Below are 24,413 nucleotides of genomic sequence, written 5' to 3'. Positions count from 1 at the left end.
CCTACAGAGCTCAAGTGAACAACCAAAACTTTCACTTCTTTCTTCTATGGTAAAGTGCAAAGTCCTCTTAAAAAAAAACAATTCAAAATGTTTTTGTCTTGTGGGATTGTCCAAAAAATTGCTTGCACACACTCTTTCACTAGTTGAAGTACTGAATAACTCTGTCCACTAAGACTTAAGCAGATGGGAAGAAACCACGTAGTGCTTTTTTATCTTGTCTCGCTAAAATTTTAAACCATATCTTGCTTTATTATATTCTTGCAGATGGTGAAGACAGATTGGCTGTTAGTAATCCTTCTAGGACTGGTGTTTTTAAGTCTAGAAGGAGCTGAAGGAAGAAAAGAGAGAATTCTTGGAGGATCCCCTTATGAGTTAGCATACTCAGCAATAAACTGCAGAAAGCACAGTGCATCCATAAAAGATTTTGGAGGAATTGGAGATGGAAAAACACTCAACACAAAGGCATTTCAAAAGGCAGTAAATCAACTGAGCAAATATGCATCAGATGGTGGAGCTCAACTAGTTATCCCTGCTGGTCACTGGCTCACTGGTAGTTTCAATCTTACTAGCCATTTCACTCTTTTTCTACACAAGGATGCTGTTCTTCTTGCTTCTCAGGTACTAGTTTGATCTACTTGTTGCATTGGAATTTCAAACTTTGTCAGCTAAAACAGGAACTTTAATGTGAAAAAGAAAAAAGTAAATGTTGAAGAGCCTCAGGAGCTGTAAGCTTTGCTCTCTCGAGACCCCTACTCTAACTAAAGGAGCCCTACTGAATATACGTTCCCAAATTACGACTAATAGTTTCACCTTTTGAACCACCAATCGCATTAAGCGACTGATAAAGTTGACAGAAGGGAAGCCTTGGTGTAACTGATAAAGTTATTGTCTCATGTCACAAGGAACACAGGTTCAGACGGTAGAAACAACCTCTTGCAAAAAAAATTGCAAGGCCGTGTACAATAGTCCGGCCCTTCTCCCGACCCATGCATAGCGGGAGCATAATGTACGGGACTACCTTTCATTAGTCGCATTAAGCGATAAGGTCGGGACAAAACCTTATAAGGGGCAGCCCTCAACCCGATCAGCCAATTCACTCCTAACAGATGGGCATGGTTTTGTAGTTAAAGCAGTTCATCAATATACTTGCTATTAATGAGTGAACCCGATCATCCAATTCACTCCTAACAGATGGGCATGGTTTTGTAGTTAAAGCAGTTCATCAATATACTTGCTATTAATGAGTGAACCCGATCATCTAATTCACTCCTAACAGATGGGCATGGTTTTGTAGTTAAAGCAGTTCATCAATATACTTGCTATTAATGAGTGAACCCGATCATCTAATTCACTCCTAACAGATGGGCATGGTTTTGTAGTTAAAGCAGTTCATCAATATACTTGCTATTAATGAGTGAACCCGATCATCTAATTCACTCCTAACAGATGGGCATGGTTTTGTAGTTAAAGCAGTTCATCAATATACTTGCTATTAATGAGTGTGATTTTAATTGGTTCAGGAGATAAACCAGTGGCCTGTGATAGACCCCCTACCATCCTATGGTCATGGGAGGGATGCACCAGGAGGCAGGTACATCAGTCTCATTTTTGGTACTAATCTCACAGATGTCATCATCACAGGTAACTATAAAGTCTTATTATAGACCAAATACTTCTATCCACCTTGAAGATGATGATTTTTTTTTCTATTATTCAACAGTTTAAAACAGATACTTGTCTTTTCTGCATGATTAGGTGAGAATGGGACAATAGACGGACAAGGTGCTCTCTGGTGGCAACAATTTCACATGAACAAACTAAAATACACAAGACCTTACTTGATTGAACTCATGCATTCTAATAAAATTCAGATATCAAATCTAACCCTTCTCAACTCTCCTTCTTGGAATATTCATCCTGTTTATAGCAGGTGAATCTATCAGCCAAATCTTACATTATTTAACATATCATTTACTCTTTTCAAGTTTATCACAATCTTCATGCTTGTGAAATTTCAGCGATATCATTATCCAAGGCATCACTATTTTAGCACCTGTTACATCCCCAAACACTGATGGGATCGACCCAGGTCTGTTTTTTTTCTTTTCTAAAAGCATTTTAATAAAAGAAATCTAGGAAAAGTTGATTCATCTAGTATACTTTTCTTGTTCTTTAAATTTTCAGATTCTTGCACAAATATAAAACTAGAGGACAACTACATTGTATCTGGAGATGATTGTGTAGCAGTCAAAAGTGGCTGGGATGAGTATGGTATAAAATACGGAAAGCCAACAAGTCATTTGATCATCAAACGTCTCACTTGCATTTCACCTTACAGTGCAGCTGTAGCATTAGGAAGTGAAATGTCAGGTGGAATTCAAGATGTGAGAATTCAAGACATTACAGCCATCCAGACAGAATCAGGGATAAGGATCAAAACTGGTGTGGGGCGAGGGGGCTACGTCAAAGATATATATGTCAAGGGGATGAAACTGCACACCATGAAATGGGTATTTTGGATGACAGGCAACTATGGTTCACATGCTGACACTCACTGGGATCCTAAAGCCTTACCAGAGATAAAAGGAATCAATTACCGGGATGTGGTGGCTGAGAACGTGTCAATGGCTGGCCAGCTAGATGGGATATCCGGGGATCCTTTCACTGGAATCTGCATGTCCAATGTAACAATTGGTTTAGCAAAAAACTCCAAGCAAAATCCATGGGCTTGCACTAATATTGAAGGAATTAGCAGTAGTGTGCAACCTCCACCTTGTAAGTTGCTAGCTGATCAGGGCCCAAAGAAAAGTGGTATGTGTGATTTTCCTACAGAGAGTTTACCCATAGATAGCATAGAGATGCAAAGATGTTCTTATAGATTGAATCTCTGATAAGCTTTCCATACATGTAATAGTTCTAATACTTAAGTACCCATACTTTTCATGGCTACTTCAGAATACCCTCAATATTACACTACAAATTAAGGACTTCATGTGTGCTTTTTCAATATGGATGATTTCATAATACACTATAAGAAGCAAAACTATGATTCTACAAACCGTGACTATCAACACATCTAAGAAAGACAAATCTCAAAGTGCATTTACCGGGAAGGAATTGTGAACAACACATGTAAGATAGCAAATACACGCTTCTGGATATCACCTTGTAGCTGAGAAAGCATTTAGAAACACTAAAGAAAACTAGGTGATTGTTCATAAGAATACAAATCTACAATCACATAGGGCATCCAGACTGAAAAATACATAACTACTGTCAAATGAAACCAAAGATAGGTCAAATTTTTAGGATAACAAGCTGTAATCACTTGGGATTTCCTAGTTCCACCAGACAGAGAGAATCTGGTAACAAGAAGGAATTGGTACTTGGAACGTTCTGATCACCTTGAAAGACTAATAGGACAAATCTAACATAAGCTACTAACAGAACCATGAACTCGCCTCCACTGCATTTGATCTACTTTTTCCGAGGATCACAGAGAAGTTTGATAAGTATCCTAAAAAAGTTATGAAACAACAGAAATTATAAAACAGCATCTCTCTCAGTGAGTTGGATCTGGATTAAAGTTCACAGATTCCCTCCAGATGAGCTCCTTGATATTTTCTTCAGTAAAAGATGGCTGCTCAAAGTCAAAACTGAAAGGCATGGGACAAACAGGCTCCTCATTGATATCATGAAGAGGTGCCAAGTAGGGGTGGCAGAGAGCTTCATCAACTGCAAAAGATGAATAATGAGGATTAGCAATGAAAGACCATTTTCAGTTTAAACCTTTTTCATTTTTTCAAATTATTGAATGTTTAGCAGAAACAATAAAGTATCTCACCACCTTTTTATCAAAAAATTATCTCACAACCTGATAAGTTAGAATTGACTCAAAGAGAAGTTCTCACAATCATCTTTACCTGTAACACGCCTGCTTGGATCAAAGACAAGCATTTTTTCAAGCAAATCAACAGCTCCAGGAGATGAATTGGGGAATTTAGCAGCAAATTGTTGCCTTGGGTACTGTGGGAGCTGTCTAACATACCTCCGAGCATTATCACTCCGGAGAAATCCAAGACTGGCATCATCAGGTGATCCTATGAGCTATTTCAAACAAGTAAAGGGGACGTATCAGGATTGAACAGACTGAATTAACAAAAGTGAACCTCTCTTTGTGCAAATTAACAACTAAATAAACAGTTACTTGAAAGAAATTCTAAGAAAAATACACTTGTATAGGCAAGATATCATACTATCTACGTTAAAGCATTAGAGACAGCAGTCCGTATTCATTGTTACTGTTTAGTTAAACTTATGGAGGTAGACAAACACACGTAATGCATATTTACCTCTGTGATAAGTTTCAACTGGTGAACGTAATCCCTGCCAGGAAAGAGAGGCTGTCGTGTCATCATCTCACCCAGTATGCAACCAACTGACCAGATATCAATTGCTGCTGTGTATTCTGAACAATTTAGGAGCAACTCCGGTGCACGATACCACCGTGTTACAACATACTCTGTCATGAAATCTGTTTCAGATGTTGTCCTTGCAAGCCCAAAATCTCCAACTTTTAGGTCACAGTTTGCATTGAGAAGCAAATTGCTGGGTTTTAGATCACGATGCAGGACATTGGCAGAGTGAATGTATTTGAGTCCTCGTAATATTTGGTATAGGAAATACTACAAAAAGCAACAAGGAGAAGACCACTCATGTACAGGAAGTACGTGATACAGAAAGCAATCAAAGCATAGAAAAATCCCAAACGAATAGACCTCTTTACTGATGATTGTTCATCCTGTCATGCTTAGGGAACAAAACCTTCTAACCTATTTTTCTGATCATTCAGTAACAGGAAAAGAAACTTCGGATTTTTGAACACTCAACTCTGAAAAATTATAAAACTAGTTTTACCTTTTCCTCACAATTTGGCCTTACAGTGGATCTTTTTGTAATATCATACAAATCAGTGTTATATAAGCAGGGTCTGTGAAATATTGTAGTTTGTGGTATGAACAAGTTTCACACTGAGTGTCATGTGGATGCAGTGAGCACCACTACCTAAATGGAGTCCATGTACTATTAGGTAAGTGCTGAAACGCTTTCCAAGTACAAAACAAAATATGACATGGAGAGAGGGTAATTCATATACTTTGTACAAAGGGAAGTATAATATAAAGTGTCAATGATCTACATACTGCAAGGGACAAAAACATGGATGATTGCATTATAGTGGAAAGTTCTGGCAAAAATATTTTTGCAAAAAATTATAATAATCTGCCTCTTACAGATCCAGAATCAGCTTTCTGCTTAGAGCAAGGGAAGGATAGATGCAACGGGCAACACATACTTGATTGCCTAGTTCAGGTGACATAAAAATTTGGAGTCTTCAGTACACATTTTTGATTGCCTAGTTCAGGTAACATACAAATTTGGAGGCTCCAGTACACATCAGAAAGTTTAGCTTACCCGACAGTGATCATCAGTCAATTGTTGGTTGGAACGAATTATCTGATGAAGATCAGTGTCCATCAGTTCATAAACAATGTAGACATCATTGAAATTCTCAGTTTGTGGTGGCCTTATAATATCTTTAATGGCAATAACCTGTAGTAATCATAAAAGCTAAATATTATGATTCTAATAAAACTGATGTAGAATCATTTTTTAAGTGTAAAATCATTACTCCTAACACCAGAAAAGAACATGCATACCAACTATGTCTCAATCCCAAACAAGTTGGGGTCGGCTATATTATGAGTAAGGAATCAGTTAACCATAAATGCACATGCTTCCAATTTCTTGGCAGCAGATCCTATCCATAGGAGTCAATAGATCATTTTACTCTTAGTCATGGGTTAACCATGAATTGGAATTCCAAAAGAATTATTCACCTTAAACTGTAGGCTTAGGCATTTCTCCTAATTTAAAAGGTAATTTGATAACTATTAACAAATGCGATAACCCTCGAGACATCTTTCCTTCCTTTCCTTTCTTTACCTCTCCACTTCGACTGAAGACAGGAGGGGGGAGAGATAGGGTCCAGTATTCTTTGCTTTTATTGCCTACATTGCCGGAAGTCATGGAGAAAATTTCCCTTTAAGCAATCAGTTTCTATCTAAAAGGTGAATATAACTAGGGTCTCCAATTCTTACTGGTGTCATCCCGTAATTATTTCAGTAAAGCAAGATAGTAGCTCTGGAGGCCTCAAATCTCTCTCAGATCAACCATCTCTGGCCCATAATGTCTTCAGCCTACTCTAGTTATTGGTGACGCAGTTTACAACCAAACCATTCACCCAACCCAACCCCCAAGAAGAGAAAGAAGGGGAAACAACAGTGCATTACATCCAGTAAAAATGAAAGAGAAAAGAAGGAATGGAAACAAAAAGAAATACACAAGGATTGCTCCTTGCAAATCATTAGGGAACAGTAATGCTGCCACCTATAAACTGCAATGACATGAAATACCTAAGTTATATGTTGTGATACTGAATAGCAAATAGAAAAAGACCAGCACAAAGGTAACAGATAAGTCAGTTGCTTGCAAGTAAATGAGCAAGGTAACAAGAAAGTCAGTTTTCGATTTGTGAAGTAATGTCAATACTCACATTGTCATGATCCATGTGACGAAGAAGCTTTATCTCTCGTAGAGTCCTTTTTGCATCTATTCTATTATCAAATGCATTGCCAATCTTCTTGATAGCTATTTCCTCACGTGTTTCCGAATTCAAAGCGGCACTGAGGAAAATTAAAAAAATCACATTTACCTTCACATAGTAGATACTAAATATACAGAGGAAAGAAATTAAACAGAGGAAAAGAACAACATATAAGATCCTCGGAAAAGCAAAAAGCAAGAACTTTTATTCTCTCTTGCTAAGGCCCCACTCAATAACACCATATATATTATTAAGAGTGAAGTGTAGAGAGAAATTCTAAGCTTTTAATCAAATTGGTAAGACAAAGATTCAAGCCAAACTAATTTGAGCAGATAATTTCATGCGAACAGAAGCAGCAATCCCATGAAGTCACTCGAATGCAAGACTATTGCATATAGTTGTGTACCATGGGACATAAATAAACTAAGAATTAAAGTAACATAGATACATGAAAATCATTTCCCTATATGACAGTAAGGAAGAACAGCACACGGGTAAGCATACTTGCTAAACTTCAGCAGCAAAAAGTTCCAAGTTAAATGCCAGCTGATTCATCATAAGATACCTAGTATATGTCTTGTATCAGGAAATGACGATTTTCTTAATCAGGATTTAGAATATCTCTGCCTCTTTTTAACACATCAGTTAGTAACTTTTCAAGCAATGTGCCCATTGTCTGAAGACCAAATTCAGCTAGTCAAACCTTTCTTCACATCAAGGAGGTCATTTCCAATTTATTTATTTTTTGGGTGAAGACGGAGGTCATTTCCATTTTTCTTCAGCTACGTGCCAATTCTTGCATTTAGACCATTAAGCTTCATTTTATTCTTCCAAATTCCTATCCTAATACAATTCAACGTGAGACCTTTCAACTTCTATGATTTTAAAATCATATTTAATCTCGTATCTATTTGTTCACTGGGTAACAAATTCGCCTAATTAATTTTTCGATATCCGAACTAGCATTATTTTTAAAATACCTAGCTGGCTAATACTTGCCAAATTTCACAATGTAGTTGTCTTATTCGACGGATGCAATATTAGCCTAATTATGAGCTAAATTTGCACCAAAGTAAGTGGACTGATTAGAGAGGCCATTGACAGCATAACGAATTAAAGATCCTATTCCTATTATATAAGCTTGTGCAAACACTTCTGTCATGCAGTAGTAAACGTTGTACTCCTAGTTTCTTGAGAAATTAAATTTCTTCTATTTAGACCCAAAGAAACCACACCAGTTGACTAAATATCAGATTTCACAGAGCCACAGCTATTCAGTTTAGGATATACCTATAGGATTTGCAGTGATAGCTTCAGCTATGTATTAACAAGAGAAAACAAACAACTAAGCATGATACAAACCCACATTACTCACTTACCAAACACAACCTAGGGAAGTCATAAGTAACCCAGTTCAATTTTTTGATGGCTCACAGAATTCCACATTACACCAAATGCAAGCAATTTGGAACCAAATGGTACCCGGAAAACACAATTTTTTTCTATCAAGATGGTGGCTGGGCCTCATATAAACTAATCCACGGGACAAATTGCTTGCCAAGCACAGGCGCGGATCAATTTTACCACCAAGGCAAGGGCATATAGGCTCACATTGAGTGTACTAGTTGAGATCACAACCTGGCATTACCAATTTGTTTCTCTTATGTCTCAAACACTCATGCACCCGATCAAAACTCCCACACGAAACAATCACTAAAAGCATAAAAAGGACTAGAGAAAACAACAAGACCCTCGAAATATAAAATCCAAGGTCAATGATTACAATCAGGGACAACCTTAGTTCCTCATCAGAGATTATAACCTAAACCAGGGGCAAGTAATACACTTTAACACACATAAACTTACACACCCATAACCCATTTACAAAGAAAAATGAAGATGTAATTCAAATTCAAAGTAATTGAACCCAAGAACAGATATTCTTACCAAACAATGCCATAAGCTCCACGACCCACAGGCCTAAGGGGAACATACTTTTTGGAAACTTCAAAAAGATTACCATACACATTATACTGCACATAACGACCCCCATGAGTTGGAACTCCATTGAAATTACTTTGGACACCATGATCACCTGGACTTGCCTCCATAGTAAATCAATTCAACAAGTTAGAAAAAAAAACTGATTTTTTAAAAAGAATATGAAATCTTGGGCAAAACCCACTTCAAAGAAAGTATTTTTTCCAAGTTCCAGCGAATTTGAAGGGCCAACTTGTGTCGGTAGACTTGCAAGAAGAAGATGTGACGAGCTCTTTTGACATTTCTACGAGTTGTGACCTTCTTTTCTTTTTTTTTTTCCTTCTCTCCTTGGAATAGTCTTCTTAAATTTTCACCATACAAGTATTTTTTACATTTTTTAATAAAAATAATATAATCTTAATAGCATGCTAGTTACTTCTTCCGTTTCAATTTAGGTAGCACTTTCCAGATTTAGAAATTTAAATAACTCTATGTTTGATCATATTTTTTCATATATTTTTTTTACATATTTTCAATTGTTAGTTATTGTGATTTATAGTACTTTTACGTAGTTTTCAAATATATAATAAAAAAATACGAAGATTTCATCTACAAATTCATGTCAATCCAAAATTACTTTACTCTCGAAATTCGAACAATATCATATAAATTGAGTACCACATAAATTGAGAAAGATGAAAAAGTAATTTTTTTGTGCGTGTATGCTGACATTCTTATGAATAAGATGAGTTATTTTGATTTTCATACATTTAGAAGAAAAAAATATTTGTTAATGTAAAGAAAAGATTATTAAAGTAAAAATGTTCTAGAAATATTAAAAAGTTATCAAGGAAAATTGCTAGTAGTGTTGGAAAACTGTGGTCTACCTTTTAATCATGTTGATTTTTCAATGCATCAAATTGGTCACTATATTATAGTCCTCTTCAAAAATATATAATTTAAAAATTGTGGCAGCTTGGAATTGAAATCATTTGACTAACTATGTACATATGGTTGGTAATTAGTTCTACATATTTTCTTTGAAGACTCTTATGTTTTATTCTTGGAAACTACGAGTAGTTGGAGAAATTTTTTTATTTTTAATTTTGGTCATCCTAAACTCGTTTTGTTTGACTAGTGCAAGAAAGCTTTTATTCTTATTTTTGGTCTACCCATAGAGTTGAAAAATGTGCATAACCTTATTCATTGCTTCGATAATTCACAATCTGAAAGACGATGAAATATCATGTACATAGGATTGATTCAATTTTTAGAACAAATGTGCATGTCGAACACACCTTCTTTTGAGGCTAAAAAAATTGGAAAGATGTAAAGATTAATTATAACATGTTGTGAAAAAACATATTGGACACAAGTATTATTTGAATGTGTTCTTGGGGTATAGTTGAATGTAAATATTATGAATGTGAAGTGTAAGATATTAGGTCGTGAAAGTAATCATCATTCTCTTATGTGTCAATCGTTAACGTAAAGACTTTTAGTCAAGAACTTTCTACAGACTTTTCATATCGCTTGGAGTCTTAATGAACAAAGTCACTCACAAGTATTGATAGAGATGAAAAATACTTGGTAAATTAGTAGAACACAAGGTGGACCGAACACTTCTGTTATATAGAAAATAATTTGGAATTTGGAGGTTTGAACAAATATTTCAACAATGTTTATGCTAAGAGCGGATCGTGGGTCGAGCTCGTCGCACTAGGCTTGTCCGGGTTACCTCTCCTATGTGGTTTGCGAGCTATTGTATGGGAGCGGGGGATTTATCCCATGCGCACCCAAAAGATAGCGGTTGCGGGTTTCCTTTGTCATAAAAAAAAAAAAAAAAAAGTGGATCGTTATTGCACACTAGCTTATCAATATGGGTATGCCAGAGAGAATTTCATTGATATTTCCAATCTCATCGCAATCTTGCATGATCAACAAAGGGATCAAAGTAAACGAGATATCTTTTCATACGATTTGACTTCAGTATTTTATAATATGAAAGAACAATATTATGAAATCTATTTTAAATCATATGTCTTGGACGAACACAACTTTTCTTTGTAAGACTAAAAAATTATTGAAAGATGTGCATGTTGTAAAATGGTATATTGAACAAGTGTTCATTTAGAGACAAATTCAGGATTTGAAGATGATGGGTGCACCACAAATCAAATGAAATTCGAACTCAATCCCATCACCACGAAATCAGGAGGGGCGCATGGTTTCACCAATGCACCAATTAGTTTTTAGTGTTTTTATAGTGCCTAATGAAATATATCTCATATCTCAAATTATATATATATATATACGTAAAAAAATTCGAAGTTAACGAATGCACATGCACCTTCATATGTACATGTGGGTCCACCTCTATGTTCTTTGATTGTATTCTTAGGGGCACAATTGAATGTAAATATTATGAACGCAAAGCATAGAATATCAGGTCAAAAAACTTGGGCCACCGTTCTCTTAACATCTAGAAGGTCGGTATTAATGAATGAATTAAAATGTCTTGTCAGTACACATATAATTAAGTCCTAAGAGAGGGCTGCCACCAACTTGCATCCATTAGACCCCACTTATTAGAATTCATCCAATACATATAGTGGAGTGAGTACCAATTGGAGCAATAAAATAGAGGGATTTATCTTCATTAGGTGGGCCACTGAACCTCACAATTGGCCTGCAAATAGTGTATGGCATTTGGTATAAGCCAGCGGTTAGCGTGTTAAGTTTTACTAATCTATTTCCCACGACAAGTAATTATAATTATAATACATCAAAGTTAAGTAAAATTTCTCAATCCACCTACCAAAATCTAATATTATACGAAAAGAAAAAGAGTTAAATCATTTGTATACATCGCTAGCACTCAAAAAATCAAAAACAGATTTTCATGTAGTTTCAATAAGTCGTAAAACATCTAGCTTGAGGTTGATGTCTATAATTAAAAAAAGATTACATATTTTAAAAGATTAACTTATCTACATAATACATGTCTGAAAACAAACCCATAAGGAAAAATTTAAACTACAAGTGTCTAATAGAAAACACCAATGTTCAAATGAAACTTGTCATGGTTCGAGAGCGTTGATGTGAATGGAGTTGGAAGCTAGTCAATCCCCCACTCTTTGCGCCATCTCTGACCATCATTTTCTTCAAGAAGATGTAAACCACAGACCCACTAGTATTATTCTTCCAATTGTTTTATCGTCACCCACGTTGGAATTAGCTGTCTTCAACGTTGGAAATACGTATGTCCAACAACCCACTTGTTGCTTAATCAAACGCCAGAAATTTTCTTCATACCACAGTTAACCCTAACCCAAAAATAATGCATCCACTGACAGTAACCCTTTCCCAATGTCATTTCAAGTTTAAAACACAACAACAGATTTAATTCCAGTTCTACTAGTAAACAAAAGATGGAGCAGAAAAATTATAACTTGATCTAATAGCAGGGATGACAACTTCTCATTGAACCATAAACTTCTTTTATACATCGTTGACATAGTAGAGGAGTACAGACATATATTGATCATTATAAAATACCTATATGACCACAATACACAACCTTTGCCACAATAAATTACACAACCTTTATCACAACAAATATTATATATTGCACATCTTAGCAGTGCATCATATTTAACCAGAAAGCACAAAACTCCGCATTGACACACGCACCCATGTGTATACACAAAAGATACTCGCTTTCTTAACCATCACTTCACCATTTGTTTATGTACATTTTTGTTTGGATGGGCTGGTTTAACGACTGCACTACCAACTCTAAGGTTACAAAGCAAAGCATCACGTCCAGTTAGAAGGATTTGAAAGAACTTATCTGTCTCCTTTGCTAGGAGATCTAGTCCTACCGAAAAATTTTCTGTTTTTTTAGTCAGATCTGAAGTTAGAAGTTCCAACTGTGCCGCGTCAATAGGGTCTACTCCATCCTGTATGACTGGGTATATCTTCTTCACACTAACATCCAATGCTTCAAGCTCCTTCAGTGCTGTGAATTTCCCTCCAGAATATATGCCCCTGATCTCACCACTAATAAAATCACGAAGATCAACAAAAGCTTCTGTCCACAAGCAAGTCTCACGTACCTGCAGATCCTTCAATTTTGCTGCAGAACCCGAGAATGCAACAGCAAAGATGCTACATATGAAAACAGTTGCAACCCTCACTCCATACATCGCATGCATCAGAACCTTCCCTTTAGCAGAATTCTTAATCTTGGGTAGGTTCAGTGATTCAGTGAGGCTGTCCAAGATGGCAAAGCAATTCTCCAGTCTATGGTTCTTTGCATTAATGTGCTGCTTCCATCCATCCAATGAAGAACGAGCCTTCATAAACTGTGTTGAGGAGCCATCCAGGTTGTGCAAGCTGCACTGAAGATAAAGGTGGCCTTGGCTAAGCCTGGAAATCTCAGAGCTGTAGGCTACACACATATCCAGCATCCTTAAACTATTGTCCAAGTAGACACCAATCCACTTCTCATCCCAGTCAGATACAGGAAGCTCGAGATCAGTAATAAGAGTTTTCACATCTGTATGGACTGCACAAAGTGTGCTTATTGCTTGTTTCATCCATGAAAGGCTAAGGATATCTTCCTTGCCTCCAGGCTTAAGACTCTTAAGTCTCCCTGCTAATGTCTGCTCAAATGAATTCAACAGAGCAAGGAGTTTAGGAGACAAATATGAGCCCTTGGGTGATAATATCATTTTAAACGGATTACCAAATCGGTGATGAGGACGGTGTGATTCCTGTTGTAGACTCATTTCAATATAAAATAAACTGCACAGAAACAGAGAAAAAGACACCATGAACATGTTATTCAGCAAAAAAAATTCTAGTTTTTTCCCACAAAACCACCCGACATACAATTAAAGAAGCTTCCCCTTGTATGTGTAGTAAATATTCTAGCATACTTCTCTTATTACAACTGTATGCAAACTATACTATTAGTGATATGCAGCAAATAATAAATACGAATTCATAATCAAGCTTCAAAGAACCAACAAGGTGCATCTCACAACTTCAAAAAAAAAAAAACTCTAGCCAAGCAAAAGAGAAGCTGCATAACAAAGCCAAACCTAGCATATTCACCGAGGTGTCTAGTAACAGAGAAAACCCGAAAGGCTGGGCTTCCCCTTTTACCAGACACCCTTTCAACCAAACACATGACACAGCCTCACACAGAAAATCCACTCAACCATGATAAGAAAGCCATCTCTCTATATTCTTGATAATGCTTTTTTAGGGGGAAAGAACTATAATCAACTTTAGCACCTTAGCGCTTAGCTCAGATCCATACCAAAAGAAAATAAGTTACATCTATCTAGTCAAAATTAAAGCTTTTAGCACAGATCCTTCTATGTATCTAAAATTAACTCATCATCCATGCTTTTAAGTATAAAAATATACATAGATTTAAACCAACACATAATCCATGCTTCCAAGCACACACACAAACATAGATCTAAAACCAACTCATAATTCATGCTTTAAACCACACAAACATACACAGATCTAACAGAATTATTGAAAATTTACAGTTATAGCCCTGAATATGCATAGGTCTAACCGAAATTCATGTTTTCAGCTCAGGTACATCTATATCTCTCAAAAAACTGTAAATTCATTATTTTCACAAAAAAAAAATTGCATAGATCTAAACTAAACACTAGTATTTCAACTACATAAAACCAAATCAAACCAAATAAACCATCAATTACATCCAAAAGTTACCTGATAGTCGGATAATTCAAATCCGGGGATAAACCAAAACGGTCAACGCTTAAAAAGCTGCACCGATTCTCGCAAAGCTGTATCAAAAATCTACGAGTCAAAAACTAAAAGCTGTATATACACACACCAAAAAAGAATAAAAAAGAAAAACTAAAAGTGAGAAGAGGATTTGCCGTACCTTATATATAAGTACAGAGACGAAACGGTAAAGAGAAGAGTTGTGGAAATTTCGCAATACGCGTTGTAGAAATATGGAGACGATTGGGTTTTGTTTTATATGGACGATAGCGTCATTTTACCTAATTGGCCGTTGGATTTTGATTATACCACGTGTGCACAATCGAGTGGCGCGCCTTTTTTTTTTTTTTTTTTAGTGAAATACTTAGGAGAATTATTGAAGTGTAGGACCCACTTGAATAAGAAATACCCATTATACATTTGTAATGATGTGAAATGGTCCAAACTTATCTTTAAAAAAATGTGAAATACTTTCTATGGTCAGTTTTTAAGTTTGTGGAAAATATTTTGAGTTATAATTTTTTTTATTAATATGATTAAATCTATATAATTTGGCCTTAAAAGTGAAACATGACAAGATAAAGTTGAAAGAGAGAATAGTTTAAATTTGATAATCGTTTTTTTTAGCTATTTTTTTTTGTCCTTCTAAATAACTCTCAATTATAATAATTATTTTTTCACTGTTGAAACTATTGTTATTCTCGATGTGCTCACTTTTAAGATGCTCACTAATAGAAACACTAGTAATATTTTTACTCAAAGTTAATTATGTAATTAGATATTTCCTTCGCATATAATTCACTTTTCTCAATTATTAGCTTCGTTGGAAGATCATCAACTTTTGACTACTATAAATGTTTTAAAAGATGAATTGTGTATATATGTATTTGTGTTTTGCATTAATAGATTAATGTGGGATACACATATCGCTATTAACATTTTGAGAAAGTTTGATGATGGAATTGTGATGAAAAAGTTTCAATTCGTGTGAAAATTAAATATATTGATACAATTGATTGTTGTTTAAAATTTATTTAAATTGATTAGAGGTTTGAGAGTACTCGTTATTAGTATTATCTTTGGACAAATTCAAATTATTTTACTTAGTCTAATTTGATTATTTTTCTTCTAAAGAAAAAGTCTCACATGTGTTCCCAAACCTTTGATATAGTCAGACAAATTTAACTATCTTGGTAATGATAAAATAGTTGTATAACTCAACTGTTAGAGCAAATTTGAATCATTTTACAAAAATCAACCATAATTTTGATTATTTTCTTGGTTCCTAAAAAATAATTTATCCCTAAACAATGATTTAACTAAACAATATTCGTACTCATGTTCTTATAAGAGTATTTTCATAATTAATTTTAAGTAAAATTTGAGCGTAAATACATAAGAAAATTAGTATTCTAAAACACTTTTAATGTTACTCTCAATTAATCATCAAACGGTTTCTTAATTGGGTAAAAGCAATTACAAAAATTTAATATTATGGGCTTGTGTTTGAAATTCTATGGCAGTCATATAATTTATAGATTTCTCTTGTTATTGTTTCTTCTTGTAGATTTTATCGTGCTCTTCTTATTAATTGTTATGCTTTCTTCATTGTTTTCTTGTTCGTTTACTTGAGTTTGATGTATTTGAGCCGGGCAGTCTCTCTACCTCCACAAGATAGTGATAAAGTACGTATACTTTACCCTCTTCAGAGTCCAGACCCCATTTGGTGAAATTTGAGTTGTATGCTTATTTAGTTGAAATTTAGAAGAAGAAAAAATTCAGAATTATTAGATTGAGATAATTAAACTCACAAGTTATATAATAAGAACTTCCTCAATATTTATATAAAGTCCCACACAAACGCTGGAATTCAACTTTCACTTTTATTAGGTATTTGAAAAATACTAAATAGATATTTTTCACTTTAAATTAATCACAAAAATTTACTCTAATTTTCAAGATATTTTTTCAATTTAAAATTATGTTTTATAAATGTTTATAATTTTCATGGCGAAACGCTTTTAGAATAACTTTGTGATATTTTGATTTTGGTAGTGATGAGATGGCGTGTAGAAAATTAAAAGCGGCAAGAATATTTTGGTAAATTTCAATCGACAGACAGTCCACATTGTTTGTTTGTTTATTTGTTGGTTTGTTTTGTTGTGAATTGTGATCGTCATGTCATGGTTGCATTTGCTTATAATACTTCTCTGTACTTCTCATTTTCTCAAAAAAAAAAAAAAAAAAAAAAATGCTACCTTGACTTATTTTTGGAAAATTTTCAACTTAAAACGTCATATTTGGTGCTGCTTTTAAGGTTTTGCACTTGTATTTTAAGTAGGGGTGGGCATAAATATCGGAAAACCAAAAAATCGAATCGAACCGAATTATTTCTATTTTTCGGTGTTTCGATTCGGTGTCAGTTCTTTATTTTCGAAATTTCGGTTCAGAGTTCGATGTAAGGGTCCCGAAACTACGGTGCACCGAAGAACCGAAGTTTTATTAAATAAATTTAAAAATATTTAAATTATATTACTTAATAATACTTATATATTTTGACTCAAAATATTTACTTGGTGTTGTGTTTTTTTTTTTAAATGTGTGGGCAAGTCTTTGTAGTCCTTGTTTTGTGAGTAAAGATAACTGTTGTGTTGTGTGTTCTTTACCATTTATCTGCATATGTTTGCTGATTCTGTCGTTGTATATTTAGTTGGTCATCTCTGTAGCAACATGGGAGGGTAAATAATCCATCTAATTAACAAATCCTTTGGCATCTTTGCTAGAAACATAAACAAAATTTGAATTATTCTAGTTAAAGAATCATCTATGCTACCAGTGGCGGAGCCAGAAAATTTAATAAGGGGGTTCAAAATCTAAAAAGTAAGCACACGAACTAGTGGAAGGGGGTTCGACATCTATTATACATACCTAAAAAATAATTTTAACCATGTAAAAATAGTAATATTTTTCGCCGAGGGGGGTCGGATGACCCCCCTCATTACATGCTGCCTCCACCACTGTATGCTACGTCTTCTTAATTATAAATTAAACACATGAAACTCTTAACACTTTATCATATTCCCTCTTTATTTTTATTCACACCGAAAAATCGATTTAAAAACATCGAACTAAATCGAACCGAAGTAGAAAAAACTGAACCAAATCGATCTAATTTGGTATGAAATATGGTGCACACTTTTCTAAAACCGACTACCGAAGAATCGAACGCCCACCCCTATTTTTAAGGCAACAAGCAATGAATAAGGTTGCCTAACAATGTTATAATTGGTCAATTAAAGCATGCCTAACAATATCGCACTATTTAAGATTCCTTTGCACTTAGGTAACTCTTAGATATTTTGTTAGACGTGAGTAATTTAGTTGCAAAGTGGGGAGGGAAGCATGTAGAGAATTGGAGACGCAAGAATTTCTTTTCCTTTTCTCTCGAAATGTGTTGAAGAGTTCCATCTTCGATAAAAAAAGAATTAGGTCATTTCTAAAATTCATTTCTTTACTTGATAGATAAATCAACACTTATTAGGTAACTCTTAAAGATATTTTGTTAGATGTGAGTGTTTTAGTTGCAAAGTGGGGGAGGGAAGCATGTAGAGAATTGGAGACGCAAGAATTTCTTTTCCTTTTCTCTCGAAATGTGTTGAAGAATCCTGCCTCCGATAAAAAAAATTAGGCGAGATTTATAAAATTTATTTCTTTATTTGATAGATAGATCAGAACTCATTCTAATATTTGTATACTAGTGTTTGACATCCATATTAAAATTATGCATGCATTAAATATTCAATTCTGAACGTGAGATAGGATAATGAAAAAGGAAGGAATATTCTATATAAAATGCTTGCATTATTTTTTGGCAAATTTAGAAAATTTTCTAAGGTGCTTTTAAGGTTTTGCACTTGCATGCGTATTTTAGGCAGCAAGCAAATAGCATTGGATGAATTTTTTTGACCAAAGTCGAAATGGTCAATTAAAGTATGCGTTATAATTTTGCTTAATTATTTTTAATTAAGAATAGCAAGAATGTCTTGCAGATTAAGCTAAATCTTTTTTAGTAATTAATTTATATTACTATATATTGTATGTATCACCTACCAAGGAACTTTTCCATTCAAGTTATAGTTTACATTTTTTGTATATCATACTGCTTTCTTTGAGATTGCAAATACATAGCAAATTAAATGACAACTTTTTAAATCTTTAAAAGAAGACTAAGTTTTTCAACATAAAAAGGAGAATAATACAAAGGGATAATAATGGCTAAGTACTTGAACACATGTCTTATTACTAGCCTATGCAAGTTTTTGGCTGAGGAGTTCAGAGCTCTGTGTCCGTCATAGTATTAGCATATCCATTTAGTTTTTATTTTTGGTATCTATTATCATCTTTGATTTACTGTGTTTAAGTAACTGTACCTTGTTGTTATTGTTACGGTTCTTTGGATATATGTTCCGCATTACTTTGCTATTAGCTGTCATGTTTTTCTTTTAATCTTTGAAGTTTGAACACATAAAATCCTTTGACACAGTTTGCAATTTCAATATTTTCTTAGTGGGCTAAATTAGCATGTCAACTAATCTTGAATAAGTTCAGTTGCCAAGTATGATTCGGCCCAAAAGTGATAGTTGGGCCTCCAACCTTATATTGGGCCCAATTAGAGTTAGCAAAATCTGGTCCTTTATTACCAAATTAACTAGACCAATATTCTATAAGAATTGCACTCAGCAGTCAGTTTCACTTTGCTATTCAAGTTATCTTAATTTTTTTCAAATTATTTTATTTGTAACTAATGTTGGCAAATCTTCGAACAATAGTTTGTCCTTTCTTAATTATTGTATGTATAACCAAAGTTGTACACAAATGGAATGAGTTGTTGAATATTGAAATTGCAATATTTTATTTTCCTCCTCTGGATATGGATATGCTATTGTTGTTATTGTCAAATGGTTTTAAATTTGGCTTCGACAAACTCAACTTCAATACTGTATATCTAAAGTTGATTTTGAAACGGCTAAACTTAGAAAAAAGAAAAGGTAGTATAAAATGGGAGTTAGTGAGGAACCAAAAGAGCCCTCAAATTTATTAATCAAAACATCTTACTGTAGTAATAAAAGCATCACATGAATGCATACTAACTTCCAACAGCAACAAGCAATCTTGCTGCCAATTCATAAATGTCTCTTCCTCAGCACAAACCTGTTCCATTTATTACTCTATTCTTACTCTAAACAAGCAACCAATCCCATAGGACAAAAAAAAGCCTTAAATAAACACCAAAAAGAATTAAAAGCCAATCTCAACTATACAGTATTAGAAATCTGACATTTAGATTCCATTCCATAATATCTTCTATATTAAATTCTATACACAAGCTCATTATTCATCGAGTTTCAAAACCATATCTGCTCAGAGATTTCTCGATTATAAAAAAAAAAAAAAAAGGCAAGATGTACAACACATCAATTAAATAATTGTGTGACCATGTTAGCACTAATGATTCCTAATTGCCAGCTCTACACCACCAAATCACTTCAAGATGTCATTTTCAAAATACTGTGGGAATTGACATGTTCATTGCACTGAAATCAAGAAGAAACAAATGGCCATGGCCCCATTCCCAATATAGAACATGCCAAAACACCAGATCAAAGAAATTAAAGAGAGTAACTAGAAGCCAATAATGGGATCCTAAATGAGCTTTTGATCCAGCAAAGTTAGCTGGCAAAGTGAGTAAACAGGGGCCACTAGTTATAAAAGTACAATGAAGGAAGAATCCTTATCCTTACAAAATATTAAAAACTGTAACATAGTGGCTGGCCAGAGTGGGCCTCTGATAGATACCTGTTTGTAAATCATACAAAAGTTCTATTGAAAATTACAAGTGCAGTTGAGTATGTGAACAACAAAGAAAATTGCAAGGGAGAAAAAGAATAGTATAGAAATCATTAAGAAGGTTAGTGAAAAAGAATTACATAAAGAACAGAAAAGAATAGGATAAGCATTTAGATATATAAATATTGATGATCATATGTTTCATTTATAATTTTATCTATCTCCAACTAGATGGCAAATTATGGTTTCTACTACTATTTCCTTCACTAGTTTCTGGTGCTCCATCACCATATTGTTTTCTGGATAACTTGGGACCAGCTTGGTTGTCTTGTTTGTAGTCACGGTGGGAATTAGACGATTCTCTTTCTCTACCAATACGACGTTCCTACAGATTGTAGAAAGTGACAGATAAACAGATGAACAATCAGGAAACTTACGGAATGACATTATCAGATAGGTTTTCATTTTATTTTTTTTAAAAAAAAAGGAAAGGAAATGGCACATACATCACGAACCAGCAGATCATCCGCCTCTAGCATGTGGATAATGTGTCCCATTTTAGGCCTCTTTTGAGCATCAGGATCAACACACCGAAGAGCAACCAAAAGAGCACGCTTGAGTCCTTTTGACGAAGGCATTTCAGGCAACTTAGGATCAACCACTTCCTCAGATTTTCGATTCCCAACCATCATTTTTAACCACTCCACCAAATTAGTCTGCCATTGTTTTCCAAATATAAGTTGTATGAAACAGAAATTACTCAGCGATATTCATAAATTGATAAAACAAGGGAAAAACTAACCTCGCCTTTTGGTCTACCATAATCAACAGGAGTTCTCCCAGTAATTATCTCCATGATAAGTATTCCAAAGCTATAAATGTCACTCTTCTCATTAAGCATGCCGGTACAAGCATATTCTGGTGCAACATAACTGGTACAGAAATAATGAGTTAAGTAATAGCTTCACTTAAAAACGAACATTAGATTGATCCTATAGAAGAAGCCCAATTCACAGACTGAAAATGATCTCAAAAGCAGAATTCACTGACCCAAATGTTCCCATTACACGAGTTGTCACATAACTCCTCTCTGCATTGAGGAGTTTAGCAAGCCCAAAGTCGGACAGCTTTGGATGCCACTGGCGATCGAGGAGTACGTTGCTGGATTTTACATCTCGATGAACAACTTTAGGTTCCAGACCCTCGTGAAGATATGCTAAACTGTGGTATACATAGAAAACTAGCAGTCAAGCTACGTTTTAAAACCTTGATATGTACAAGAAGTTTCTGAGTACGTACGCTTTTGCTGTTCCCACTATTATAGTCATTCTGTTATCCCATGTCAAAGGACTGACATCCCCAACATCTCCGTGAATCCATTGCTCCAAAGTTCCATTATCTACATACTCATAGACAAGCATCCTACAAAGCAGAAAGACACACTCAGTCTATTGAAACCCTTCAAAGCAAACTACAATTTAGAATTCAAATTATAGAGTTGAAATTGATACCTGTAAGCTCCTTCAACACAGTAGCCAAGCAGCCTCACGAGATTCTTGTGTCTTACACGCCCAATAGCTTCTACCTCCACTTTAAACTCCTTCTCTGCTTGACCCCTGAGATAATTGATCCCATTAAAACTTCCACGAAATTATTTATCCAGATAAGTACTCCTATCATGAGCTTAAGATTGGAAAGAAATGACAATGTTGTTGCCAAGTAAGATTAGAATCTTCATATTTTAGTAGGAAAATAAAATTTCTCCAAACGCAAACAAAGGAATTAAGGGAGGTAGAAGCATTAAACGAGAACGTTACGTTCAACAATTATCTGTTTCTTCCTGAATTTAATATGTTAATTCAGATACCTAGTTGGTTTTCAACTGGAAACAAAAAAGAACACTTCTCACCCACAGGAGGAGACTTAAAAGCAGAAGATTCAAGAAAGAATAAGTAATTCCGTTCACAATGGTAGGAGGCTTGAGTGCACATGAAGAAATCACAATTGTTAACAGGAACAACTGCAGAATCTAAGCGCCATTAATTATCTCATGTAAGTTGAAGACATTATTTATATTTTTAGCAAAGCCCAAATGGGAAACAAGCAAATAAACAAAGAAAGTGACCAAACACTGAAAGAGATCTATGTATAATAAAAATGGGCATCAATGGTTTTTACCTGTTATTCAAGAGATTTTTAACAGCTACTCTGGTGCCATCAGTCAATACACCTTGATACACAATTCCATACCCGCCTTCTCCTATCACATTCTCATCAGACAAGCAATTAGTGGCAGCCTCGAGCTCTCTCAGCGTATACCACCTTCCCCACCCTAAATGTGATACTTCTGGCAATTGCCCACTATTCCCTAACGACCCCGTTTCAGCCCCACTAGTCGCCCTACTCTCACCGCTTGATGCCCCAGGCATCTTGTCTGAAAACACCACTCTGTGCTCCACCTTCCCCATGTTGATCTGTATTTCTGGCACAGCCTGATACATAAAGGTAACACAAATCAAGTTCCAATTTTTAAGAAACTCAAGATTTCTTGTTGAAGATAATCTAACTTAACAAAGTTTATATCTTCTCTGATAAAATGCAAAACTCCCAATTCAAAAATCTCAAAGTTGTCAAAGATTTTTTTCTTTCTACATACAACAAAAATCTCAAATTCAAAAAAGATATTAGCTATCAAATATAAATTTAACCATATATCAATCTTCAAAAAAAAGCTAAACAACCTCAATGAAATAGTAAGTAAATAAGAAAAGCACTGTATATAACTGAACTTTCAAAGTAAAAAAATTAATATCATAAGAAAACAAAACTCAAATTTCCCAGTCGAAAACAATCTAAGGAACCAACGCTTACATCTCTTTCAATAAAATAAAAAAACAAACTTCTCAGTTCAAATAATCTTTAAGCTATCAAAGATATCATTATCTTCATCATAAAGCAAAAATCTCAATTTGAAAATTTTCGAAGCTATCAGATTAAATTTATTTCTACATAAAAAGCAAAATACCCAATTCAGAAAAGCTCCAAACTATCAAAAGATGACATTTTTCCTAATGAAAATACAAATTTAACCATATATCAACACAAAAAACAGCTAAAAGACGAAAATCAGCGTATGTAACTGAAATTTTCAAAGTAAAATTGGGACCACAAAAGAAGAAAAACACACCTGAAGGACAATGGGGCGGTGATCTGGGGCGGTGTCATGGTGGACAATCTCTTGGATTTCCTTGGAGACAACTGGGGTAAGCTCAGAATTGATAGGACGGTGGAGTTTGCCTTTTTGGGTGGTAGTGCGGCGGCGAGAAGCGGTGATACAGAGTGACAGAAGGAAGAGTATGAGAACAAATACAGCTCCAACAAAGATCCCAATCACCACCCACAATTTCAATCCAAATATCGAAGTGTTCTTCGATAACTCACTGTTCACAAACGCCGCATCGTACACAGACATCTTTTCAGTAATCAAAATCACTTCAGTGCATCTGTCTTTCCAATAACTTCAGTTATATTACTACGTATTACTATATGATGAGTACAACTTACAAAAGGGAATACTGAATGAGTACAGTTTCGTTTTCCGGCGATATTTGGGTATTTCCGACGAGATTCTGGTCGGATTCTTGATTTTAATGGTGGGGCCAATGGGTTTATCGGCAGTGTCTCGGAATAGTGTAAACTTTGAAATGGGGATTTTCCGGTGGAATTCTTGATTTTCCGGTGGCTATAGACAGAGAGAAGTGGGCAGAGAGAGTGCGGGCGAGAATCTCTCCTTTTCTCTTTTTTTCTGCCAGCCTAGCAACTTGAAATATTGTCTGTTTTTTCTTATTATTATATTAACCCCCCATAAGTTTAAGAAACTTCTAATTTAGTGTCTCACTTTTTGAAAAAATGTCATTTCCTCCACACCCCTTTTCAAGGAAAAAAGAAGAAGCAAATATAAGTTAGGTAAGGAATGTTATGCATCACCGACCTGAGTTGCGGTGCAGTGATGGGTTGTTTTACCCTTAGCAATAATGTCACCCCCAAACTAGTCATGCAATGCACGATTCAAATTTAGTAAAGGCTTCAATATCCCCTGATTGAACCCTGCAACGCGCGATCTAAATTTAATCGAAACTCC

The 24,413-nt window shown here is 34.8% G+C and overlaps 4 protein-coding genes across 5 annotated transcripts; 1 reads left to right on the top strand and 3 right to left on the bottom strand.

Annotated features, from left to right (window-relative positions):
* The first annotated feature begins 205 nt into the window (after positions 1 to 205).
* Positions 206 to 2,990, top strand: LOC125816199 (probable polygalacturonase). Its single transcript, XM_049495783.1, has 5 exons — positions 206 to 618; positions 1,521 to 1,641; positions 1,756 to 1,930; positions 2,019 to 2,089; positions 2,185 to 2,990. The coding sequence occupies exons 1-5, from the start codon at positions 265 to 267 to the stop codon at positions 2,889 to 2,891; spliced, it is 1,428 nt and encodes a 475-aa protein (XP_049351740.1). The 5' UTR covers positions 206 to 264; the 3' UTR covers positions 2,892 to 2,990.
* Positions 2,991 to 3,172: 182 nt separating this feature from the next.
* LOC125816064 (mitogen-activated protein kinase homolog MMK2) lies at positions 3,173 to 8,962 on the bottom strand. The gene is made up of 6 exons (XM_049495657.1): positions 8,612 to 8,962; positions 6,614 to 6,743; positions 5,473 to 5,610; positions 4,353 to 4,685; positions 3,924 to 4,107; positions 3,173 to 3,735 (listed from the first exon to the last, which is right to left on the bottom strand). Exons 1-6 carry the CDS (start codon positions 8,773 to 8,775, stop codon positions 3,563 to 3,565), a joined length of 1,122 nt encoding a protein of 373 aa, XP_049351614.1. The 5' UTR covers positions 8,776 to 8,962; the 3' UTR covers positions 3,173 to 3,562.
* A 3,254-nt stretch (positions 8,963 to 12,216) lies between these two features.
* On the bottom strand, positions 12,217 to 14,650 carry LOC125815224 (protein BPS1, chloroplastic-like). Of its 2 annotated transcripts, none has more exons than XM_049494648.1 (2): positions 14,408 to 14,650; positions 12,217 to 13,453 (listed from the first exon to the last, which is right to left on the bottom strand). In XM_049494648.1, exon 2 carries the CDS (start codon positions 13,435 to 13,437, stop codon positions 12,376 to 12,378), a length of 1,062 nt encoding a protein of 353 aa, XP_049350605.1. In that variant the 5' UTR covers positions 13,438 to 13,453; positions 14,408 to 14,650; the 3' UTR covers positions 12,217 to 12,375. The 2 variants fall into 2 exon arrangements, with proteins under 2 accessions (XP_049350605.1, XP_049350606.1); XM_049494649.1 differs by having other exon boundaries at positions 14,586 to 14,608.
* A 5,710-nt stretch (positions 14,651 to 20,360) lies between these two features.
* On the bottom strand, positions 20,361 to 24,071 carry LOC125815752 (probable serine/threonine-protein kinase At1g01540). Its single transcript, XM_049495300.1, has 8 exons — positions 23,460 to 24,071; positions 22,451 to 22,764; positions 21,784 to 21,888; positions 21,572 to 21,694; positions 21,323 to 21,493; positions 21,075 to 21,204; positions 20,779 to 20,988; positions 20,361 to 20,657 (listed from the first exon to the last, which is right to left on the bottom strand). Exons 1-8 carry the CDS (start codon positions 23,742 to 23,744, stop codon positions 20,490 to 20,492), a joined length of 1,506 nt encoding a protein of 501 aa, XP_049351257.1. The 5' UTR covers positions 23,745 to 24,071; the 3' UTR covers positions 20,361 to 20,489.
* Positions 24,072 to 24,413: the final 342 nt, after the last annotated feature.

Source organism: Solanum verrucosum, unplaced genomic scaffold (genome assembly GCF_900185275.1).
Source record: "Solanum verrucosum unplaced genomic scaffold, falcon-dt-bn FXZP01000261.1, whole genome shotgun sequence".
Classification (NCBI taxonomy): domain Eukaryota; kingdom Viridiplantae; phylum Streptophyta; class Magnoliopsida; order Solanales; family Solanaceae; genus Solanum; species Solanum verrucosum.
This window is presented reverse-complemented; position numbering and strand designations above follow the sequence as displayed.

What these genes read in the sequence shown, in the direction of transcription:
- LOC125816199 (XM_049495783.1), top strand. Translation starts at nt 265, where the DNA reads ATGGTGAAGACAGATTGGCTGTTAGTAATCCTTCTAGGACTGGTGTTT. An exon ending in CACAGATGTCATCATCACAG is followed by an intron (nt 1,642 to 1,755) that starts GTAACTATAAAG and finishes CTGCATGATTAG; the next exon opens with GTGAGAATGGGACAATAGAC. An exon ending in ATTCATCCTGTTTATAGCAG is followed by an intron (nt 1,931 to 2,018) that starts GTGAATCTATCA and finishes GTGAAATTTCAG; the next exon opens with CGATATCATTATCCAAGGCA.
- LOC125815752 (XM_049495300.1), bottom strand. Translation starts at nt 23,744, where the DNA reads ATGTCTGTGTACGATGCGGCGTTTGTGAACAGTGAGTTATCGAAGAAC. An exon ending in TGTGTTGAAGGAGCTTACAG is followed by an intron (nt 21,695 to 21,783) that starts GTATCAATTTCA and finishes TCTGCTTTGTAG; the next exon opens with GATGCTTGTCTATGAGTATG. An exon ending in CGTGTAATGGGAACATTTGG is followed by an intron (nt 21,205 to 21,322) that starts GTCAGTGAATTC and finishes TTTCTGTACCAG; the next exon opens with TTATGTTGCACCAGAATATG.
- LOC125815224 (XM_049494648.1), bottom strand. Translation starts at nt 13,437, where the DNA reads ATGAGTCTACAACAGGAATCACACCGTCCTCATCACCGATTTGGTAAT.
- LOC125816064 (XM_049495657.1), bottom strand. Translation starts at nt 8,775, where the DNA reads ATGGAGGCAAGTCCAGGTGATCATGGTGTCCAAAGTAATTTCAATGGA. An exon ending in GTCACATGGATCATGACAAT is followed by an intron (nt 5,611 to 6,613) that starts GTGAGTATTGAC and finishes TGATTACTACAG; the next exon opens with GTTATTGCCATTAAAGATAT. An exon ending in TGACTGATGATCACTGTCGG is followed by an intron (nt 4,686 to 5,472) that starts GTAAGCTAAACT and finishes TGCTTTTTGTAG; the next exon opens with TATTTCCTATACCAAATATT.